At 41.8% G+C, this 22,393-nt stretch overlaps 1 protein-coding gene across 9 annotated transcripts in view; it reads left to right on the top strand.

Moving 5' to 3' along the window:
- diaph2 (diaphanous-related formin 2) overlaps window positions 1-20,603 on the top strand; it is a 375,631-nt gene extending 355,028 nt beyond the window's left edge. For 8 of the 9 annotated variants that reach the window (XM_019869829.1, XM_019869828.1, XM_019869832.1 and 5 more), the window contains one exon: window positions 15,079-20,603. In XM_019869829.1, coding sequence (XP_019725388.1) covers window positions 15,079-15,143 — 65 coding nt within the window. In that variant the 3' untranslated portion in view covers window positions 15,144-20,603. The remainder of the gene's footprint in view (window positions 1-15,078) is intronic. The other variant, XR_002168264.1, reaches the window with a different exon arrangement.
- Window positions 20,604-22,393: the final 1,790 nt, after the last annotated feature.

Raw genomic sequence — 22,393 nt, 5'->3', positions numbered from 1 at the left:
ATGACACCATGCCAACTTTCTTCAATAATCATGGGGTTATTGATACTCATCAATCAAAAGGAAGCCTTTTTAAGTCTTTGTCAAGGCAGATTTGTGTTCAGAGTTTATGCTTTGTTGAAGTAGCAGACACTCATGTGGTTCAACTTTATGATCTGATGATTGCATTCCATCCACTTTGAACATTTTATCATTGTTTCAAAGTGGAGGTGTCTCGTTGCTCTTGCTGGGGACATAAAATCTAGTGACAGGCCACTTTTGTTCCAAAGTATTATCATCCATCCATTATCCGAACCGCTTTGCCCTCACTAGGGTCACGGGTGTACTGCAGCCTATCCCAGCTGACTTCGGGCAGAAGGCCAACTCCACCCTGAACTGGTTGCCAGCCAATTGCAGGGCACACATAGACAAACAACCATTGGCGCTCGGACTCACACCTAGGGACAATTTGTTTCCCATTAACCTGCCATGCATGTTTTTGGAATGTGGGAGGAAACTGGAGTACCCAGAGAAAAACCACGCAGGCACGGGAAGAACATTCAAACTCCACACATGGAGGCCGGAGCCGGAATCGGCCCCTGGACGTCTGCACTGAGGCGGACGTGTTGACCAGTCGACCACAGAAGCTCCTGTTTTAAAGTATTAGAAATTTGAATTTTTTTTCTGTGTGTCTCAATAGTGTTGTTGTTTACTTTAATCATATTAAAGTAAAATGATGTACGAATACTCAATAGCTAACCAACTTACTTTTAAGTAAATATTTAGACTCTCAATCCTTGAATTTGAACATCACAAGTGTTTCTTTAGCCAGAAGTCTTGCACGATTGCTTTAACTGTCATACTCCACAACAAGTGTTGACAGCCGCACAGGCGATGCACAAGCAAAAACATGAAAGTAGCAAAGTGTAGCTCATCATAGGACGCGTGCTGGTGTTTTTGTACACGTGGGAGCATCTCTGGCCATGAATGATTCAGGTGAAAAGAAGAGAAAGTGAAGAAGTCTTTCTGGAGAATGCCCCAACCCCCCCCTCCGCCACTGTGAACAGAAGGGAGCGTCCTCGCACGGCCAAATGGGCCTGATGGTGAGGAGCGCATCTGCTCACTCGCTATGATCCCCACCACCACTCACGCTGCACACTGGGAGACATCAGAAAGCAGAATAAAAAATAAATAACACACAACATCATGTTTTATTAAGCCAAGTTGAACTTCACTCGCGAGTGGTCCATCAGAATCCTGAGGTTGAGTGAGGAAGGAATCTTCAGTGATTGAAATGACGTTGACAAAGAGAACACAATTCAAATGTAATGGTCCAATGGTCATCATTCAATTAAATCGTATTTGATTGAGACAGCATTAATATTGTGAGTGTCTTAAAAAAATGAAATCATTAATATTATTATTTAAGGTAATTTGTGCAAAGTTGTTATTTCGGAAGTGGGTGTAGCCCTTCACACTAATCAATGTGCAAGAAGTAACTCCCACTTTGAAACAGGTTGGTGACCCCTGAGCGACACCATATGCTGTCCAAAGCGCTTGAAAAACATCATAGTATCTTGTTTTTTACACTTTGTAACAGTGTACTTGATAAAAACTGAGTAAGAAGATAATTAAATGTAAATGTAAATAAATAGTTTGTGCATCATGATGTAATGCTGCAATCCGATTCCTTGTGCTGCTCCTTTTGGTGTCCCCACTTGCGCAACCAGCAGGCAGTATCATGCAAACAAAAACAAAGAATAATAGACTTTTTTTCTGCTACTACTGTAAAATCACTCTGTAAGATGTCATAGTATTAGTGATTTTGCATCGAGGATAAAGAATATATGCCTGTGAGTATCATTATATTACTGCCGAAACGTGTTGCTCCACCGTTTGTGTTTATATACCACTTGCTTCTAAAGCAGCGACTGGTGATGCTAACTGTTAGCATGTCAATAATGTTTTGGATTGTTTGTTAGCATTAAGGTAAAGGTTTTTTGTTTTAACTACACTATTCGTAATTCTATTGTTTTAATCATTAGGATCAGAGTAGACTTCAGCTGCAAGGGGCATTAAACAGCTCGAAGCCTCTTTGTTGATGACTTGTTCAATATTTGTTACTTGCTTCTTATTGTGAGTTGAATTGAATAGAGTTCACTGCTACCATACAGCGATAATAAAAATGTGATGCGGTGAAATGTGGTGCGACTGAATGGAGACCAGGCCAGGGAATAGTCTGCCTTTCGCCTGCATGAACAGGATAAGCAGTTTGGAAAATGGATAGATGGATGAACTGGATAAATGTTGGAATTAAGCCTCACATTTTTGGCATGTGAAGTATTTTGCACCTTCCCTCAACATTTGACTTTATTTAGAAATTCTTTCTGCTTGTAAAGAATGTCAAGTTGTGTGGAACAAGTGCAGATCTCCTTCTATAGGATTGACACATACGGCAAAATCTTCAAAAGCAGCACTCGTGCTTCCCGATCTTATTTAAGTGGCGTGCACTTTTTGACAGCAATCCAATACTATTCGTAGATATGCAGCCTGCGCCATATTTTTCTTCACAGTGAGCAGCTACTCCGTGGCATTAACACACATTCTTGGAGGGAATGCAGCGTCTTTTTATAGCCGGCCTTATTTTATTGGTATTAATACTGTCAACACGATGCTAACATTCCACCTGTCGGATAACGTCTTCCCACCCAAACGGATTAGTGTGTGTATTTAAATATGTAAACACATGTATGTGTGTGTGGAGTGCGAGGGGGGTTGAACATGTTCTGGCAAACATAGTTATGTTTGGGACCATCAAGTGGGTGTCGTGTGTTTGTTTGTCATCCTGGTGAAGGTGTTATTGTGCAGCCGAAGCCCTGTAAGCTGTCAGATGTTGAGAGATGCCTCTCTTCCAAAAAGGCGCACTTTCTGAGCTTTTCCTGTCTATTATAAGCACCGCCACACTCATCGGGGGGGCTCGAACCACGCGCCCGACGCCCCCGCGTGTCCCTCAAGCAGCCGCCAAGTGAGAATCCACCTTTCCGACGACAGGAAAGGCCCCACACTTAAAACACACACTCACCCTTTTGGCTGTAAACTTCAAATACCCTTGTCCTATTTTTCGTCATGATAAACACCAAGCAGCAGTCATGAGGCACCAGATTGTCAGGGCTTCTAACTGGGTTCCAGGGACTACTGGAGGTCCGTGATCTATAGGTTGGCAGTCAGCGAAGTGATTTGCTATAACCGGTAATCATCATTTTTTAAAGTGCATACCTACATAGTAGATGAGATTAGAAACCCTTTATTAGTGCCACAGTGGGGAAATTTGCAATTCAAATTTTACAATTTGCAATATGAGGACCTGCGCACCAATGAAAGCAATATACTAAACCAATTACACCCCTCTCCCTTAGATTTGGGCCAATTGAAAGCTCTGATGTGATTATGACGTGTCAAGTAAATCGCTCATCCCGACATCACTCACATAACCCGTGAATTCGTTGGCTTGTAGCATTTCTAGCAGACGGACAAAGGGAACGTTCAACAAATGTGTACATTTTTTTAATCAGAGATGCAAGTTAACTTTTCAAGATGATTTTTTTTTTTTAAATCGCTGAGTCTTCATCAGAAGAATAATTTCACTTCATCATAACAGTAATCTATATGGCGCAAGCTTTTACTGGTAAAACATAAAAATGTTTGTTTTTTTTTTTCTTTTTTGGGGTGGGGGTGGGGGGGGGGATTACTGGAAATTGCACACAAATAATTTCTCAAATGTTTATGTTACCAGTGAAGGTGATAGGGTGACATCAGAACACTCCAGAGATTGAGATGCGTTACTATCTTGTCATCTGCATCACAAACAAAAACATAGCAGCACCAGCAGATTGTCGTTCCATTCCATTGTCAAGCCCAAATAGGAAAAAAAAAAAACATAAAAAAAGAAAAACAAGGCGCAATCAATGGATCTCACCGCAACTCCAGCTGTATCTTCACAATCTATCAGTGTTTATCAGCCCATCATTTGTTGTCTGAGGGCTTTTTGCTTTTCTTCTCTTTTTTATTTTCTTTCTTCCTCCTCCCGCATTTGCTTGGTGATCCATCAGCCGATTTACCTTATCACTGTGGCCAACCAGCCATTTCGGCACCCATCTGTCTGTCAAACTATATCTTGGCTTTCATTCGTCTAACTAGCGCTCCGTCTCCGCCCTCACCTGTCAGTCATGCGGCTTGCCTCGGCTGCATCGGCCCACTCGGCGATGAAGTCACCAAGTCAAATTTCACTTTGCACTTCATTATTGCTTTTACACTGTTTCAATGACTTTAACACTTCATTTGATACCTTCGCTGAAACTACTCTATCGGTTGAATCAGATTTAATACACTAGGTAATAAGATGTGTCCTTACATAGCTCATGTTTGGTGGTTGTGGTTTGCATTGCATCATAATGAGAGGCATAGGTGATGTTTCATCTGATTTAGCTGTCATTGTCAAAACAGTATATACAGTATAGTACAGTGGATTCATCGTAATTAATAAAACATTGCAGTGCAGATCCAAAGCTCTGAGAAATGCAACCACAACAACAAGGACTATTCAGTAACCATCAGATATATTTAAAAAAAAAAAAACATTCTTTCAAGATAGCTGCAAAAAATATTTTTCATGGAATTGAAAATTTGGGGGCGGCCCAGTGCTCGACTGGTTAGCACGTCGGCCTCACAGTGTAGAGGTGCAGAGTTTCGATTCTGGCTCTGGCCTTCCTGTGTGGAGTTTGTGTGGTCTCCTCATGCCTGCGTGGGTTTTCTCCGGGTACTCCGTTTTCCTCCCATATTCCAAAACATGCATGGCAGGTAAATGGAACAATCTAAATTGTGCCTCAGTGTGAGTGTGAGCACGATTGGTTGTTCGTCTCTGTGTGCCCTGCGATTGGCTGGCAACCAGTTCAGGGTGTCCCCCGCCTACTGCCCGAAGACAGCTGGGATAGGCTTCAGCATACCCGCAACCCTTGTGAGGATAGGTGGCTCAGATAATTGATGGCTGGATGGATGAAAATTTGCAGTTACATGCTTTTCAATCAACACTATGTGCCTAGCAAACATTTTTTAACCTCTCTAATTGGAGATACATACCACTATAGAGCTAAGATATGCTATCATACCATTTATTTTAAAAATCAATATTGCTTGATTGAGTTTATCACATCAGAATTAATGTATCGCACACGCACAGCTACTTTTGCAATGAACATATTCTGATGTAACGCACATATGGCCAAATATTGTAGCTTTTGTTTTCATGAAAATTATAAAGCACAAGGATACATTTGTGTTATTTTGCAAATAAAACTACAATTTGGTGTTAAATGTTTTTTTGGGCAGCAACAGTACTACATCACTGTCAATCAAATTGAAAACATTATCACCTCTAAGAGATTGTGCAGCTCTAGTATGATTGGCAAACAAAATATATGAGACATCGGAATAGATATAAAAATGAGTATTTTCCTTCTCCATGTAAAGTTTTATGTGTGTTTTCCCGTAGATCCTTTCACATGCAGCGTGCTATCTTATCTGTGATCTAAATAGCTCCCTCACAGCATCCAAATGGAAGCAGGTCACTGCTTTGGCTCAGTGCGGCACGGTTCAAGCCCCAGTGGAGCAAGCCAGACACTGATGTCAATGTAGTCAGGGGGTCTGGCCTCCCACAGAGGCCCAATCAGTCTTAGAGGATCAGTGACGGGCCCCCCTTAGGTACCGGTGTTCCTTGGCCTTATGGATGACTCTCTCTTCCTGGCTCAGGTCAGAGAAAAGCAGGCTTTGGCGCCTCGCTCCATCTGTGCTTCTGTCCCTGCTTCGTGCGTGCCTCGTGGTCGTCGGGCGGTTAGGGAAGCTGCCGAGGCCTCAAAACAAAGCAGAATGCGTACGATACGCTCACTTATACACAAAGACGGCTCCATGTTATAAAATCCCGTTGCACCTGTAAGTCTATGGCCAATATTTGAGAATTCTTCAAAGCATGGAAGAAAAAAAAAGTGAAGACAAATGGCAGGTGATTTCCTCTTGAGGATATTTGTTTCTTTCATGTCTCTACTTAGTTTGAAGCCGGCCTCCTGAAACAGCACCGAGGAGCAGGATAGTCAGGGCTGGGAGTTTTGCCTGGGGCGCTGATGGATTCTAAGTGTTTTTTTGTAAAACTCTTCATTTGGGCCACGCGTGTCTCGGCTCCCTCCCAGAATGGCAAGAGAAATTGTTCAGATGATTCTACCCAGTTAAGTGGAGCGAGTTCAGGATTTTTTTTTTCTCTAAAACCCAAATGGTAACATGAGGAGCGTTAACGCTTCAAAGAGAATGATTAGCCTCTCACACACTGCCTGTAAAACATTTTCCTCACTGTTTTGATCGACCAACATTTTGAATTCCCTGCTATCAGACATAACAGCCACAAAGAGACGGGATTTTAGGCATCCCGCAATACCTTGACCAGTGTATTTTCTCAGTCTGGATTTACATTGCAGATCAAGGTGCCCCATTCCAATGTAATTCCTATTTCCAGTGAATGAATTAGGATTCCCAAATTACATATAAATAACCATCAACACGAAGCTGAGGAAGTAAACAGTAATCCAAATATTTACCTTGAGTACGCACTCTTAGTTAGCCTTGGGCCACCTGTGCCACCCATTGATTTAAATGAGGTAACCTGCTTAATAATTGACACCCCTTCACTGTAAGATATTGGGGCCATATTTCATTGCCTCTGCTTTTACTGTAGTTTAGATTTACGTGTGTGCCGCTGCCTTGGTTTTCTAGTCTTATATAATTCAACAAATGCTTCTGTCACAATAAAATAATTGCTTCCGGCTTTCGAAAAGAAAAGAATCTTAAAATATGAATAGAGGAACAAATCAACTTTTGGGGGCTTCAGCACGCGAGCAAATGTTTGGAAGCATGTTGGCTTTCAGAAAATGTGTATTTAAAGCAAACAATCAACACGAAATTGGGTGGATATGTCTGTTGCAGCATGAGGCACGAACAAAAAGCTGTCCATTCAGGTTTGAAGAGGAGACGTTTTGGATGAGGGCTTGTACTTTGATGAACTCTTCGAAAATGTACACAATTAAGCCTCAACTGGAGGCAGAAGGGCCATGTTGAATTTCCAAGCCACTTTGCCAACACAATCTAATGCAGGTGGAGCGTGACTTCAAAGTTTTGCCGATCATTTCAAGTATTTGACATGAAAACGGGCATGCGACAGTCTGTTCGTCGCTTCTTCCAGATTTCATTTTCTACTTGCATTTACATTTCTACAAGTCACATTTCTCAGCTTTCCTCAAGCGTCTTATGGCTTTTCCCTAAGATCATTTAAAAACTGTTAGTGCCACACTGAAATTTGACAATATAAAGAAAAGCCGGCACCGACAAATGTTTTTGCTTTTATCCGAAACCCAAAGAAAATTACCAGTAGTTCTTCTGAGTTAGGAAAAGCAACATTTGGAGTGGCCGCAATATATGAGAGTGTACAGATGACATGTAACTTGGCTGGGTTTTACATTTGTGAACACGGTGACTTAATGCCTGCTCGATATCCTCACTCTTGTGGTTCTGCTCAAGTTTAGCAGTGCTTCCACCTACTGCAACGCATGCGTGTGGATTGTGCTTGTTGCTACCAGAGTTTGTGTTGCTGAAATCTGAAGGGAGTGCGCAAACGGCAGAGGATGTGCGAGTGTGGGGGCTGCAATTGTCGAGCGCGATGTGTTCTGCTGGCATGGCAGAGCTAAGACAGGCCTACATAAACATGCTGAGGCAAGATACTGAAATTCACCCACTATGTACACACTCTGTGCTCTGTGTTTTGTCTTGTGTTTCCCACTGTGTAGTTTTGCTCTGGTAAATCCCCCCCGCCCTTGTTACTGGCATTACCTCTCGTGTTTACTCTGAAAAGCTGGCCTTCCCTGATTTGAAAACCCTACCCGGTGGGCACAGAAAGCAATAAAAAGCCTAAAACAGGAATTTAACCTGGACACCGGCACGAAACATCCCGGTATTGAGACTCGGCATGCGCATTCCCACTTTGACGCTTTGTGTACACCAATGCGAGGGGCAAGCGGGGTTTAGCTGACAGTGTGTTGAGATAAACGGTGATAAGCAGAGAGCACGGTGACCATAACACATGCAATCACTTTTGACAGCGCGGGATGTGCTTAATCTCTTCATGTCTCTATCACTACTCTATCTCAGCGGGTACCGTGATGTGCTTGGCTGGCGAAGTTGCCGACTGACCCAGTTAGTGAATGCGGCCATTATAAAACCCACCCTCCGTAGCGCAGACCCCCCTCCTCTCCCTCTTCCTCGACAACGGCATCTCACGACTTCCCTCCCCTGGATTCCATTCACGTTCCCGGCTGCTTTTGACAAAAAAGAAAAATCTCGGCTCTCAACTGCCACTCAAAAAATACCACGTCAGAGTAAATGTTCCTTTGCTTTTATTTATTTTTGCTAACGGCCAGATTTAATGTGCATAACTCCAGCCTATTCCTTCAACAGGGCCTCAACACTCAGTACACTCAGTTCAAACTCTGAAGGGAACTTCACCCGACTTTGACGTGAATGGAATCACAGCACTTGCTTGGATGCAAATGTTTATTTTATAAGTTGAGTAGGAAAAGAACATTCAACCGTCGAGAAGATTTGATGAGTTACAAGTTCTCATGAAAAAAAGGAAGGTGGTATCTCTTTAAATGTCACAAAAATATACATTTATAAAAATGTAAAAACAAACAAACAAACACACAAACATTAAAAAATGCAAATAGTTAATAGACTGCTATAATCTTCCCCCTTAGTATTTTTAATAGATTGTCAGCAAATTGAATTCCCACACTTACTACTGTGCTTGTCATCATCATATCCCACCAAGGTACAAACTGGATAACATCTCTCTTGCTTTCTGCGTGTTTATCTGTAGGACAAAGGGCTTTGATTAAATTAGAATTTACTAACATCCTAAAAAAGATCAAGATGTCTGGTGGGACACACTGCGGTCATCGATCACCGTGAATTTCTTTTGAGTCGTATCTTCCATCTTCATTTCACATGCTTCTTAAATCACGGTGGGACAAACAATACGCAAGGGAAAAGGGCCACTTTTTCCCTTTTTCCTCCACCGGCCAATGGCTTTTTTTTCTCCAGTTGAGCTATTTCCTATCCTGCGGTACTTGTTGGGAGTGATTACTCTTCCCGCCGAATCAGGAGCTGTGTTTGCCGCAACTGTAGTTTTGCGATACCCGGGCCATAACTTTTGCCTCGAAGAAATAGCTCCTCTCCTCCAGCATTCCATTTATACGCCATATCTTGTCTGCGCGTAGGGAGTTCCATTACTCTGGAGCGCACGGAGGTGGGGAGGGGCTGAGGAAAGGTGCGAGGGAGTTGAAAAGAGGTGATAGAAGGTTATGGCTCTGGCTAGAGATGCTCTCCCTTTTGACAGCACGCCAAAACACAACGTGTTGGGCCTTAGATTTCATCATATTTATGATGTTTCACCTCATCAAAGCAGGAAGTGCAAAGTGAGGACTTGAGTGTGTCAGAAATAGGAAGGAAAAGAAATCCGTTTGTTCATTAGAAAGGGGCACATTCTTTCTGCGACATTTACATACCCGTCTCAGGGTCTGCTTTCAATGTCTTCTCATCAAGATTTATTCAGAAAATGTACAAAAAATAAAATCACATTTGACTAGAATATGTAACCAGACAAAATGGCTTGCATAATGCTATCCTGCCGCCAACACATTAAACAAACAAATATACCCGAAGACTGCTCTGCCACACAATCACCATATTTTGCCATCGTTTAATTTAAGGAGTTAATGGCCAATATTGAGAGTTTTCATTTATCCTATTTTCTCAAAAATCTATACTATTGCTCAGTCCACACGTGTGGATGTTATTTTTACAAATTATTGACCAATCTACGGTGTTGAAAATGTCTTGCACTCATTGATAAGATGAGAAAACCTTTATTTGTCTCACAATGGAGAAATTCCCAATTTACAGCAGCAAAATTATGAAAGGGAGAAAGTAGAAGACAAAAGTATATCAATAAATTCTAATATAAAATACAGGGCGGCCCAGTGGTACAGTGGTTAGTGCGACCTCACAGTGCAGAGGTACCGGGTTCAATTCCAGCTCCGGCCTCCCTGTGTGGAGTTTGCATGTTCTTCCCGTGCCTGCATGGATTTTTTCTGGGTACTCTGGTTTCCTCCCACATTCCAAAAACATGCATGACAGGCTGATTGAACACTCCAAATTGTCCCTAAGTGTCAGTGTGAGTGCGGAAGGTTGTTCGTATGTGTCCTGTGATTGTCTGGCAACTGGTTCAGGGTGTCTCCTGCCTACTGCCCGAAGACGGCTGGGATAGGCTCCAGCACCCCTCGCGACCCTTGTGAGGATAAGCGGATCGGAAAATGGATGGATGGAGATACAATATAAATGGAAGCATATTAAAAATGGGTGAGTCCAGGTTTTCAAGACTGTCTATTCAATAGCCTGACAGCAATCGGCAGGAACGAGCGGCGGTACCTCTCCTTCTTGCAGCGCGGGTGTATCAGTCTCTGGCTGAAGGAGCTGCCCAGTGCTGTCAGGGTGGCCCGGAGGGAGTGGGAGGGTCTGTCCATCATAGCTGTTAGCTTAGCTAGCATCCTCCTGTTGCCCACCTCCACCAGAGTATCCAGAGAGCAGCCCAGGACAGAGCTGGCCCTCCTGACCAGTTGGTCTAATCTCTCTCTGTCCCGGATTGAGATGCTGCCTGACCGCCAGACTATGCGATAATGAATGGCTGAAGCCACCACAAAGTCATAGAAGAATTGTCGATGAAATCTTAATGGTTTTGGGGTCTCATGACAAGGCATGATTTTCGAGCTACAAGGATTCCTCTCGACACCAGTGACAGAAAGACACACTGTAGCATTTGTGTTATGCATGCCTTTAAGTGGGCCTGGCCAAGTGAGTGACATCATGAGCTTTGACTCCAGATCCTCTACAGTTAGTTCTGTGTTAGTATCTTCTCCCTGCTCCTTGAGAATGAGTTTCTACTGTCCCATTCTATAGCCTAAAATCAGAAATTGAATTTGAAGCTTGCTTGCAATACAAAGGGAAAAACATTGATCAACTGGGTGCTCATAACTTGAGAAATATGGAAGTCGAGTTACCACTATACTGTATTAAATTGATTTCCCCCCACTTAAAATTTCACCATCCACAGCACGTGGCGGCCTTAAATTTTAGCTCGAAGTCCAGAGGCAGATGTTATCCAGATAATGTTTAACACAATGCGGCATAAACCTTTCCCCAAAGTTTTCGTGTTTATGCCGACCACTCAGGGTTAATCCCACTCGGTTTTCCATGCTCAAAGCATTTATTGGATACGTGCCAGCTCTTCTCATGCACATGAACACATTTTATCATGATGTAACTCTGCGCAATTAGCTGTGGATGACAGGAACAAAAAAAGTCAGCATAATGGAAGCCGGGAATCCGACAAGGGTTCTCTGTCGTCCACCGTAACATGAAATGGCGTCTCACTGGAGGCCCTCCAAAATCGGGCCTGAGAGGGTTGTGAGTTAACTGTGCCGGCTTAAGGCCTTTGCCTTGCCTGTTTAGTAATCTTGGCATCCTCCCCTCCTACTATTACCCTTGTCTTATTCAGAGCCTCTCCCTCGTGGCAGGGATCAACATGATATACACGCAAGGATACCCTCGTGCGCTCGCAACACAATATTGGCCGTTTCCTCAAAGCCATGCAGGGAGAGTGTGCTTCTGCTGTGTTTGCCAGAGGCGCCGTGGCTTGATTTTACACTGCCCGTCTAAGTACCCAATTCAGTTTTTGAATGTATTTACATGTACATTTCAAGGGAAACATCACTGACATACATCTGCGTGTATACTTATTGAATAACCTGAGCTCCCAAATGCACGAGAACAAGTATATTGCAAACATAGGGCTGATACAAACACTACAATGAATGACGAAAAACAAACGTAAAAGACCCGATAAGACTTACAGAATGTTTAAATGGGCTCCTTGCTTACTTAGAATCTGGCATTTGTGACACATACAGTATGGCGGGAGTTGGGCTTGCCTTGTTGAACAATCTTACAATGCTAACAGCAAGGGCGACGACACTTTTCTTGCTAACAACCCGAGTGGATCCATAATGTTCATTCCACACGTCTTCAATGAAGAGCTACTACTGCGCTAAAGCATACAGAGAAGGTAGAATGCTAACATCAAAATAAGTGAGTGAGAGAAAGTGCAACTGCAGTTTGACAAGTATTTTACATAATGCATAGTAGCATTTGCTACAATAACACAGAGCAAGATAGCAAGCTGTGTACAGAAAGCAAAAAATACTTGCGCTACTTTTGTAATGCCGGCGAGAAAGCGGGTAAAGGAGGCATCAAAAGGCATCAGAGAAGATTCAAAAGCCTTGACTGAGATCTTGTGGGATGCAATTTGTTGTTTTTTGGAATAGAGCTCGCATTTTTTGTGCAAACATGAACAGTGTGGTGTATGTGCTCAAGGTGTCCAATTGAGTTGAAGCGAGTGGTTGCAATACAATCTGAGGAGTTCAAAAGAAAGAAAAAAGTGGCTTGAGGGGCATTCATGGAAGTTGGCATTGGTGTTAAAATGTGTGTGTGTGTGTGTGTGTGTGTGTGTGTGTGTGTGCGCGCGCGCGCGCGTGTGTGCGTTTTATTGTAATTTTGCTTTGAGACACTCACTTGGCGAGTTCTCTACAGCAAATAAACATGACATACAGTAAATTCCTTTCTTCGCATGACATTGTTTGTTTTCAGCCTCCTTTTTTTGTGCATTTTGGCGATGCTTATTTGGAAAGCGAGTCATTCTCCACCTGTGGATCTCATTGTGACTTTGTTGAGGAGCAGCGAAGTATTTTGTCCATGTATGCCTAAATCAGTGATCTTTTCTTCCCTCTCTCCTCCTGTGCACCATCTGCATGTTGGGAGACGGAGCACATACAGGAAGTGCTTCTGCTGTGTGTATTAGTGTGAAGGTGTGTGCAGCCATCACTCTCTGCTCATTACCTGACATGATAGAAGGAATGAATGCCATTAAACAGCACCCAGTTGGGGCTCTCACCGTGGCAGTGGCTCGTTTGGTAATCACAGCAAGTCATCTCCAGGAACTTCCCGCGTGTGTCCAGCCACGCGCGTCTGCGGACCGGATGGCGAGCGGCTGGCATTGTCCACGGGCGGACATGCTTGGAGAACACAGTGCTTGATGATTCTGTCAGATGCTAGCCATAAATGGTTAAACAAATAAATACGTGTGAATTGGCGAAATCTGAGCATGAATTATAATTACTGGGGTGGATTGGAACTGCAATGGAACCTTGGAACTCCAACACAAATACAAATCTAAATTAATAACCTCACACATTTGATCTCTCCTGAAATCGGAGCACATTATCTTGATGAAACCGTTACAACTAATCGACCCCACCGTTTTTTCTTTTAAATTTTTCACCAAATGTTATTTTCTATTCAGAAAAAAAAAAAAATCTTTCAATTCACATCAGGCAAAGAACAGTTGTTCTATGTGTGTCCTTTTCCAACACGCTCCACTATCACGGCAGACATACAATATGAGCACGCGTTTTACCAAAAGTTAAAAGCCGTTATGCCAAATCTTATCAAATTACTTTGGACAAGGAACTGTTTGCGCTAATCAATTTTTTTCCTGTTTTTTTTTTCTTTTTTTTCTTGTGAAAACTAGTTTAGCTATTTGCTGATAAAACGCACCAATTATTTTTCTGTAATGCCATAATGTGCGACAAGAAGTCTCCAAAGCTCTGACCAATAGGAAAGTAGTATTTGTTGTCAAGAAAGTACAATGTTGAAGGGAAACCTCACAAGTGAGAATAGAACTTGGTATGTCAGGCAGAAGCTAAGTGGAGCTTCGGTTGGTTTGATAGCTGAATAGTCTTTGCCACATGTGGATGTTTTGTTACCCTGCTGAATTTATATATATATATAATTAGCGCGTCAACCTCACAGTGCAGAGGTACCGGGTTCAATTCCAGCTCCGGCTTCCTTGTGTGGAGTTTGCATATTCTCCCCAGGTCTGCGTGCGTTTTCCCCGGGTACTCCGGTTTCCTCCCACATTCCAAAAACATGCATGGCAGGCTGATTGAACACTAAATTGTCCCTAGGTGTGAGTGTGAGCGCAGATGGTTGTTTGTCTGTGTGTGCCCTGCGATTGCAGCTGGCACCCGGTTCAGGGTGTCCCCCGCCTACTGCCCGAAGACGGCTAGGATAGGCTCCAGCACGCCCTGCGACCCTTGTGAGGATAAAGCGGATCAGAAAATGTATGGATGGAAGTGGAATTGATGGGATCATAATTTGGAGTATGGGTTAAGCTAATAAGAAGAAGAAGAAAAACCTTTATTTGTCGCACAATGGAGAAATTCGCATTTTACAACAGCAAAAATATGAAAAGGAGAAAGTAGAAAAAACAAAACAAGTATTTGCACGCACAAAAGGAGAATTAGACAGTTGTAAACATTTTGGGAAGCCGGTAATTACTTGCAGTTCTCCTGTGCCCCCTAACTGTCCACTCATTTCTCTTCCGGTTTCAAAACAAAATTCTCAGCATTCATACATTGTCACTGTGAAGAACATTTTTGTCTTCGTCACAATGTTGTGGACTCATGGCTGCAAACAGAAATTAAAAATCCATCTCCATCAGTTCAAATCAGTCGTCAGCCTTCTTCGTGATCACCGCTTCTAATTGCTTTAACAGCGCGTCCCTCATGTCTCCCTGACAAATATAAGCGCTGTTTTATTGTGCCTTGTACGAGAGACGCGGCTGGCAGGCCGACCAACGACGTTTCACAGCCTTTTGTCGTAATCAAGTCAACATTCAATCTTCGATGTTTATTTGCATCAGCAACTTTGCTGTGAATGGCTTTGATTTGCTTCTGTGCCATCATTTTGCATCTGCATGTGAGCACTGGTGTTCTGTTTGTTTGAAGAGGTTCCACTCGTTCTGTGGTTCTGATTTGTTTTCTTTCTTCTCATCAGACAACCGACGTGCAGTTCTCGAAAGGTCCCGCTCACGTCACAACGCCAACCACCAGGCCCGATGATGCTCTCCGCAAGGCTGATGATGAGCGCCAAAGGCCACCCGGACCACTTCCCAACCACCCTGTCGCACACTCAAGCAAAAAAAAAAAAAAAAAACACCAAAAAACAGAAAAAGCAACACCAAGTCATTCATGCCTTAGTCATTATCAATTACTCTTAAATGGTGTCCTCTTTTAAATCATAGGAAAAAAAAAATGTTTGAAGGCTGATGGTGCTCCGCTACTTACGAAAACACCAAGGACTTTGGCGTCATCATGTCAAAGAAAACTTCGAGTGCTTTTAACAAAACACACACTGGCTTTTTGAAAAGAAATTCAACAGCCAAGTTGGAAGACGCCATAGACAAACACAATATACTGACTTTTACCTGTGAGAGTTGGCGTGAGTTATCCCACAGCGCTACCAGAGCTGGCCGCTGCCCATGCCGATACTTCACAGCATGTGACTCCACAGTTTCATTTTGACTCCATACATTTTATTTTTATTTTTTACAGTGCTGCGTTTGCTTTGGCTTGACATATTCCTCACAATTCAATTTTTTTTTCTGGTCAGTTTTATGGCGGAGTATTTATGTGAGACTATCCAGTAAGTGAGTGCGATTGCTTTGAAAAGCCCCTTTTTGTACCTGCTCGGCTCCTTCTGGTGCAAGGAAAATTCTCTGATGTCGCTAGTGTGAATACAGTGAACCCCCATTTATCACGGGAATGCATTCAAACCTTCTTGCAGTTAGTGGAAGTCTGTAAAACAGATTTAAAAACATGCATGCATAGTTTTACCCCTTCCACATGTTTTAGACATGTTTTTTTGTTTGTTTGTTTTGATTTGGTCTTAGAATATTCTCAGCACCTGTTCTCATGCTCTTGCTAGCACAGTTCTATAAATGAGACATGCTTGGTTCAAGATTTTCTTTGTCACTCCTGTTGAAGTTTACCGAAAAACTGAAACTAAAAGAAGAGAGAATTAAGCTTGAAATCACAAAATGTACAACCAAACCCAAGCATACTGCTGCTTAATGTTACACACAACACTGTGCAATTAGTTATCACAAAGAAACTGGGAATGACCTTTCACAGGTAAAAATATGTTTAGGTTTTGTTTTGCATTCTGTATTATATAGCACAAGTTTTGGCTTTCACAAATATATATAGTAATCGGAGAAATTGTCATTTCAATGGCCATGCATTGCCCTTGACTGGAACTTCACCCCTGCCAACATGGCCGCCACATTATTTAGCCTGGCAGCTAGTGCACTTTGTCGAAAACTTCGCTCATTTTTATAGTTCAGTGCAAAATTTTAAACTTATATCGATTCACTACACGCAAAATGAAATATTTAAATATTATAACTTGATAACTTTTTAACAGTGAATGAAACTCCAAAATTCACCATATCAAGAAATGAGAACACGACATAAATAATCGAAATGAACTGCTGAAATAAATTACATTTTTCAATTCTGAATGGGTGTAAGAAGAAATTTGTGCTACCTGGCTTTAAAAGAGGAATGGCATCATTAGTGAGCAGTGCCCTGACATCCATTCTTGCGCTTGTGTTGTTGAGCACTCACTTAAACCTCTGTGTACACCAAACAAGCAGTTGCCCACTTGACAGGCACTGCTCTGAATCATTTTGTGGGGTTTTAAAATATCCCCTCCTTGATTTGACACAACATGGAAGAAACAACAGCCTCTTCTTTTATGGCTTTTTTGATTGTCTAGAAAATTTTATGCTCTGGTAGCAACATACGTGCTAAACCATGCTAATGCTAAAGATGATTTCTTCTCTCCCGTTTGGACCGGTTTGTGGTCAATTCACTTTCTCTCTGCAACCAAACCACGCCACTGTTCGTTTGGAAGCTCTCCTAGGTGGTCTTAGTACAGTTTATTTGGGCTGCACCCATTGATTGCAGTGATTGAGTTCAACCAAACACACCAAGGGAGAAAACCAACAAGACTTTGTTTGTAATTGTCTAAAAGGTGTTTGTATGAAAGCACCCAAAGCGACACCGTATATGATCCATGGTGGTTGTTTTGTCTAATTGCTCATTCGATATGCTATACATTTAAGGGTGTTTCGCATTTTGATAGATTTCCATCATAAGACAGGTAGAAGTTGTTTGCTGAAGTCCGTGTTTTAGTTACTCCGGTCCTCAGTGATCCACCGTCACATGTTTTAAACGTTGTATTCTTCTATATCAAAGCAAGGACCTTATTGACTTTTGATGAGGTCCTTTCAGAGACGTTTAGGGTAGCGGGGTTGTTACGGTGTAACCATAATCGTTATGTAATATTTTCACTTGAAACAAACAGCCATTCATTTCCCCCCTTGAAACAGTACCGGTGCATTAAAACAATGCCTGGTTAATTAAGCTTCTAAACAGTTTGCATCTTATAATACTGAACAAAATGCATTGTGTTTTTAGGCTACTGTAAGCCACAAGGCATATTTTATGCGTAAATTAAAAAACAAGGCGAGGGGAAAAATTTATATAAAGTATGCAAAATCTACTGAGGAAATATGCGTCGTTGACAGCAAATTAGTGCTAGCTTTCCCTGGTGGGCTCTCCCGACGCAGCTGCTTCTCAAGAGCATCTCCCAGCTAATGAAGTTTTAAACATTCAAACAAACACGCGTCTGATGCTTGTTGGTGTTCAAAATAGTGGAGAAGTCGCCTGGAGCTTTGCGGCCACAGTTCAGGAACGGAGCCTCCATCGCATATTCATGTATTCATGCCTGGGGTGGCGCGGTCCACCCGCTCGCTGCCCCCAACTGTAAGCAGATGCTGCCAAAAACAAGCAATGAGTTCAGAGTCAAGATGCTGCTTGTCTTAGCCAGTAGACCTCCAACCACCATCGCACTTCCAGTATGGCCCATTGAAAAAAAAAAGGGCAAAAATAGGAATACACATATGTGCATTTGGATATTTGGAGATTTTACATTTAAATCTAGTGGTACCTCAAAATATGACCCCCCCCCCCAAAAAGTGCCATTGAATTCAATTACATTTGCCGTCGTAAAACATGTATTAATTGTACACGCAGTTCCACATTTATTTCTTGGCATTCACTACAGTATAAGGTAGAAAATCTCAGTGATGTGCAGTTGAAATCATATTTGGAATCATTTCAAAAATAAGATAATGTGCATTTGAATCTGTGGTGATTCTACATACAGTGGTAAGTTAAAGTATGACCCCAAAAAAAACAGCAGTTTCTCATTGAAATGGATAACACGACCTGTGAAAACTGTGGATTTTTTTTTTTTTAATTTAATTGCATTACAAAGTGTTGGAACTTTGGACCATTAGTAAATATCTGGATGTACTCCTCCCAAAGGCTTTACTGTCACCACCAGAAAACCTCTCTTGACTATGCAGGCAATGTTTTAAATATCATTTGACGTCAATGGGCCCTTACCATTTGTAACGTCTAATATGGCTCAGTTAACAACAGTAAAACATGAACTAGCTGTCACACATGTTACATGACATTAATGTCATGATAAAACACACACACACAAACAAATATAAGCTATTGCGGCTCACTTGCTCGCGCAATAGCTCAACATTGAGCGCTCCTTTCTGTCAGTCAACACTGGCAGACGCGAATACACTGAAAGCTGAGTAGAAATCTGCAAAAATGAAAAATGTACTGGATGAAGAAAGTTCAAATTGCCAAATTTGTTTGAAATGTGGCGTCTCTTTCTCACGCAGATTTTGGTCAATCTCCAAATTGTAAAACTTTTGGGGCATTCAGTTTTCAAAGTACTATTGTATCTAGCCCAAACAATGTGTAACTTTCTTCCCCACTATGCTTTTCAGATGCAATGTCATTGTGCTTGGATTTGTCTACACATTTTAAGAGACAATAAATCCACTTCTTCCTCTTGCAGAAAACAGGATTGTGGCACTTATTTGAGGAAAATGGAGGTCATTTTTACCCCACCCCCCCTCTTGTTTGAACCGTCCAATGAACTAAAACAGCTCATGCCAAAGTATTAGGGCCACACTGAAGAAAAGAAAAAAGTACAAATTGTGAGAATGAAAGGTATAAATTTCAACAGTAAATTTGGAATGTTTGGGGAATAAAGCCTGTCAGCACAATTGTGTTCAGCAGCTCGAACTGATGATGGTGTTGGTCTATCAGAGCATTTTTAGTGTGCTGAAAGTATATGATTGTTGTTGGCTTGTTTTTTTTGTTTTGTTTTGTCCCCCCGCCCCCCTCCCACACTTCACTTTTGTCTTGTAAAATTATGATTTTTTTTTTCTTTTTTCAAATTGTCATTGTACTTTTTTAGTGTGGCTCTAATACTTGTTTATAAAAAAAATAGGGTGGAAATGTCTTCTCTTTTGTTAAATTGATTTCATTTTAGCAATATCTTTGTGATTGGGCCAATTCTTATTTGGAAAAAAATAACTCATCACTGATTATCTTTTTTTTAAACTGTTCATATTTTAAAGGAGCGGCATGGCTTTCTTTAGAATCCAGTTTGGTGGAAAATGTACAGACATGGAAGGCTGTTTCCTATTTTCTCCATTGTGCGGCAGACGTAATTACATGTTTATCATTCATTGTAGAGTTTGGGAAGTTCATGTGGTGACAAAGTCGTATTTTTTGTGTATGAATCTTGAAGATATTGTGTTTAAAGAAAAATAAAAGTGATGTTGGGCCTTTGAGGAAGTTGCAAATGCTGCTGCTTCTGCTTTCGAGGGCTTCACATAAAATATTCATTTTAACAGACAATTAGATGAGATGCATAAGAACATTTTCCTTCCCCTGCCATGACGACATACTCGTTGTCCCTGTAAGTGTTTGTGTTTCCTCCCTAATTGTGTTGAAAACAGCAAAATCCGAACTGTCTCAGTATTTATGTGTGTTGTTTTTATCTTTTTAGCTTAATGAATCCCTTCTGGTGGCCAGTGTTAAGGAAAAGCAAGCAGGCGTATGAAGCCTCCCATTCAAAATATGTAAGAAAGGTGCCATTTTTTTCATAAACGACAGGTGGCAAGCACTTTAATAATACATAAAATGTTTGCGGTGTGGTCTGCAGTCAATTTGCCTCACGAGGGAAAGGATTTGCTCAATCTAAGTTCCACTTGCCATGACTAACGTATTTGCCGAAATGTTTCTTTTTGGTAAATAGTCCCCAGCTGCCTCGCTTTGTTTGGTTTGCTGCACCGAGACCAAACACGTCTTTTTCCTGTCGTTTGTTTGGTGGCGACTTTGTAGTAAAGCTGCTGCACGTCCTTCGGCCTACCTTTCACGTTGTCGTGACTGTTAATTGATTGTCTTTACACCCTTTCTATTTACATCCTGCTCCATTTGTGTTCTTTGACTATGTGGATGGGACATGGTAGAGAAAAATAGAAGGATGATGCGACCCTCTCCTTCCACAGACTATGTAATGGAATATGATTTGAAATAACAACCACTTTTGTTTTATAAACGGATTTCTGAAATTCACGCTTTGTCTCTGTGTTGTTGTGTTTAGTGCAATCTACACGCATTCTACGCACAGTTTATTCCGAACACCATCTATCCCTTTTTCTACAGTATGGCACTTGTCCTTCACAAAAACAAACAAACAAAAAAAATAATTTACTCACGTAAACAATTTAGAGATAAACCTAACATGCATGCAAGCACGATCAAACTGCATAGATGAATCAGAATTATCTTTAATGTATGTTTAAAAACACCCAAGAAACTCTGTTAGTTTTAGACCCCAAGTGAACAAGCAACTGTGACAAAAATATATACATTTATATATACATATATACGTCGGTGCAGTGAGTCATTGAGCAGTGTAAGGATACCGGTAGTGCAATAATGCTGATACAAAGATGACTGTGAAAATGATTTTTAAGATATGGGCAATTTAGGAAATCATGCCGGTCCATCGTCTGTCATTGGCAATCCATATTTTTTTTTTTCAAGCTGAACCAAACTGCAATTGTCCAGTGGTCACTGGTCAGTCTGTCATGTTATTTTAACCGCGCTTGCGTCAGCAAAACGGCCGTTTGTCAGTGACGGACCGGCAGGGATAGTTTGTGATGGCCGTCGGCAGTTGAACCGGTTTGTGATGATTACACTGATGAACGAAAACCCACTTCCGCCAGTGTCTATTCCGTCATTTTCTTTTTAAGTTTACCGTCATTTGTCTGCAAATTGGGCATCTGTCAGCGATTAAGGGACCTACCGTTCATCAGTGCTGATGCAATGCCCACTTTTTTGCAGCAGTGTGCAATATTGATCAAGAACAGTTGTGCAAAAAGCAAAGTTGCAACAATAAATGTTGTAGTACTGTCACAACAGAAATGTGGACAATTTGGCTGTTTAGGAAGTTCATTGCAAGAGAGAAGAAGCTTTTGGAATGTCTGCTGGTTTGCATGTGCAAAGTTGGATAGCGCCAACTTGAGCAAAGGAGCTGGAAGAGGTGGTGAAAAGGAAGCAGAGGGTCCAATAGAATTTTGTCTGCCCTTGTCATAGTTCTAATGGAAGTGCAGCAGGGTACCTATGATCTTTTCGGCAGTCCTAACTGTCCCTTGCTGTCGGATTTTGTCTTCACAGAGGCATCACCAAATCAGACTGATGGATGAACACAGGACTGATTCAATGACTGCTGTATAGAACCGCCTCAACAAGCTTCTATGGCAGACCACGCTTGCTTGTGAATGTTCTCATTCATCCAGGCCATCCATTCTCAGAGCATTGAATCCATCGCAAAAGGACTGTGCTGTTTGTCTTGTAAGATGTTTCACTTGACATCTGAGAAGGCTTCGTCAGTTCATAAGTTTTGGTTGGGTTGCACCAACCTCACCTGATGTGAAAAACAAAACTACGCCCCAAGTGGGAGACACAACCCCCAAACCATTGGCCATCCAGGCCATGCTTCTTTAGCAGCATCAGAAAGTCATTTGTACATCATCTGCTGGGCCTTTTTCAGGATGGAGTTGATGTTTGTCTCCCACTTGCAGAAACTTGAAGATCTTGACAGTTAGCACTGGGCAGTTGGAAAGCGTGAGGGCCAGCTCTGGTGACGGATGTTTCCTGAAGTCCACCATTATCCAGTGGCGGACCCTGAGGGCCAGCAAGGCCTTCTATGCTGGCCTAAACATTCTCAGAAAAGTTTCTGAGAATAACATAAATTTGTTATTTTATTTTCATAAATATGTAAACAAAATTATTCTCTGTATTCTTTACGTCATATTATTTCCACTTAGTTGAGTGGCTTTCAATGTTATTTTAAATAA

Source organism: Hippocampus comes, unplaced genomic scaffold (assembly GCF_001891065.2).
Source record: "Hippocampus comes isolate QL1 unplaced genomic scaffold, H_comes_QL1_v1.1 scaffold9, whole genome shotgun sequence".
NCBI lineage: Eukaryota > Metazoa > Chordata > Actinopteri > Syngnathiformes > Syngnathidae > Hippocampus > Hippocampus comes.
This window is presented reverse-complemented; position numbering and strand designations above follow the sequence as displayed.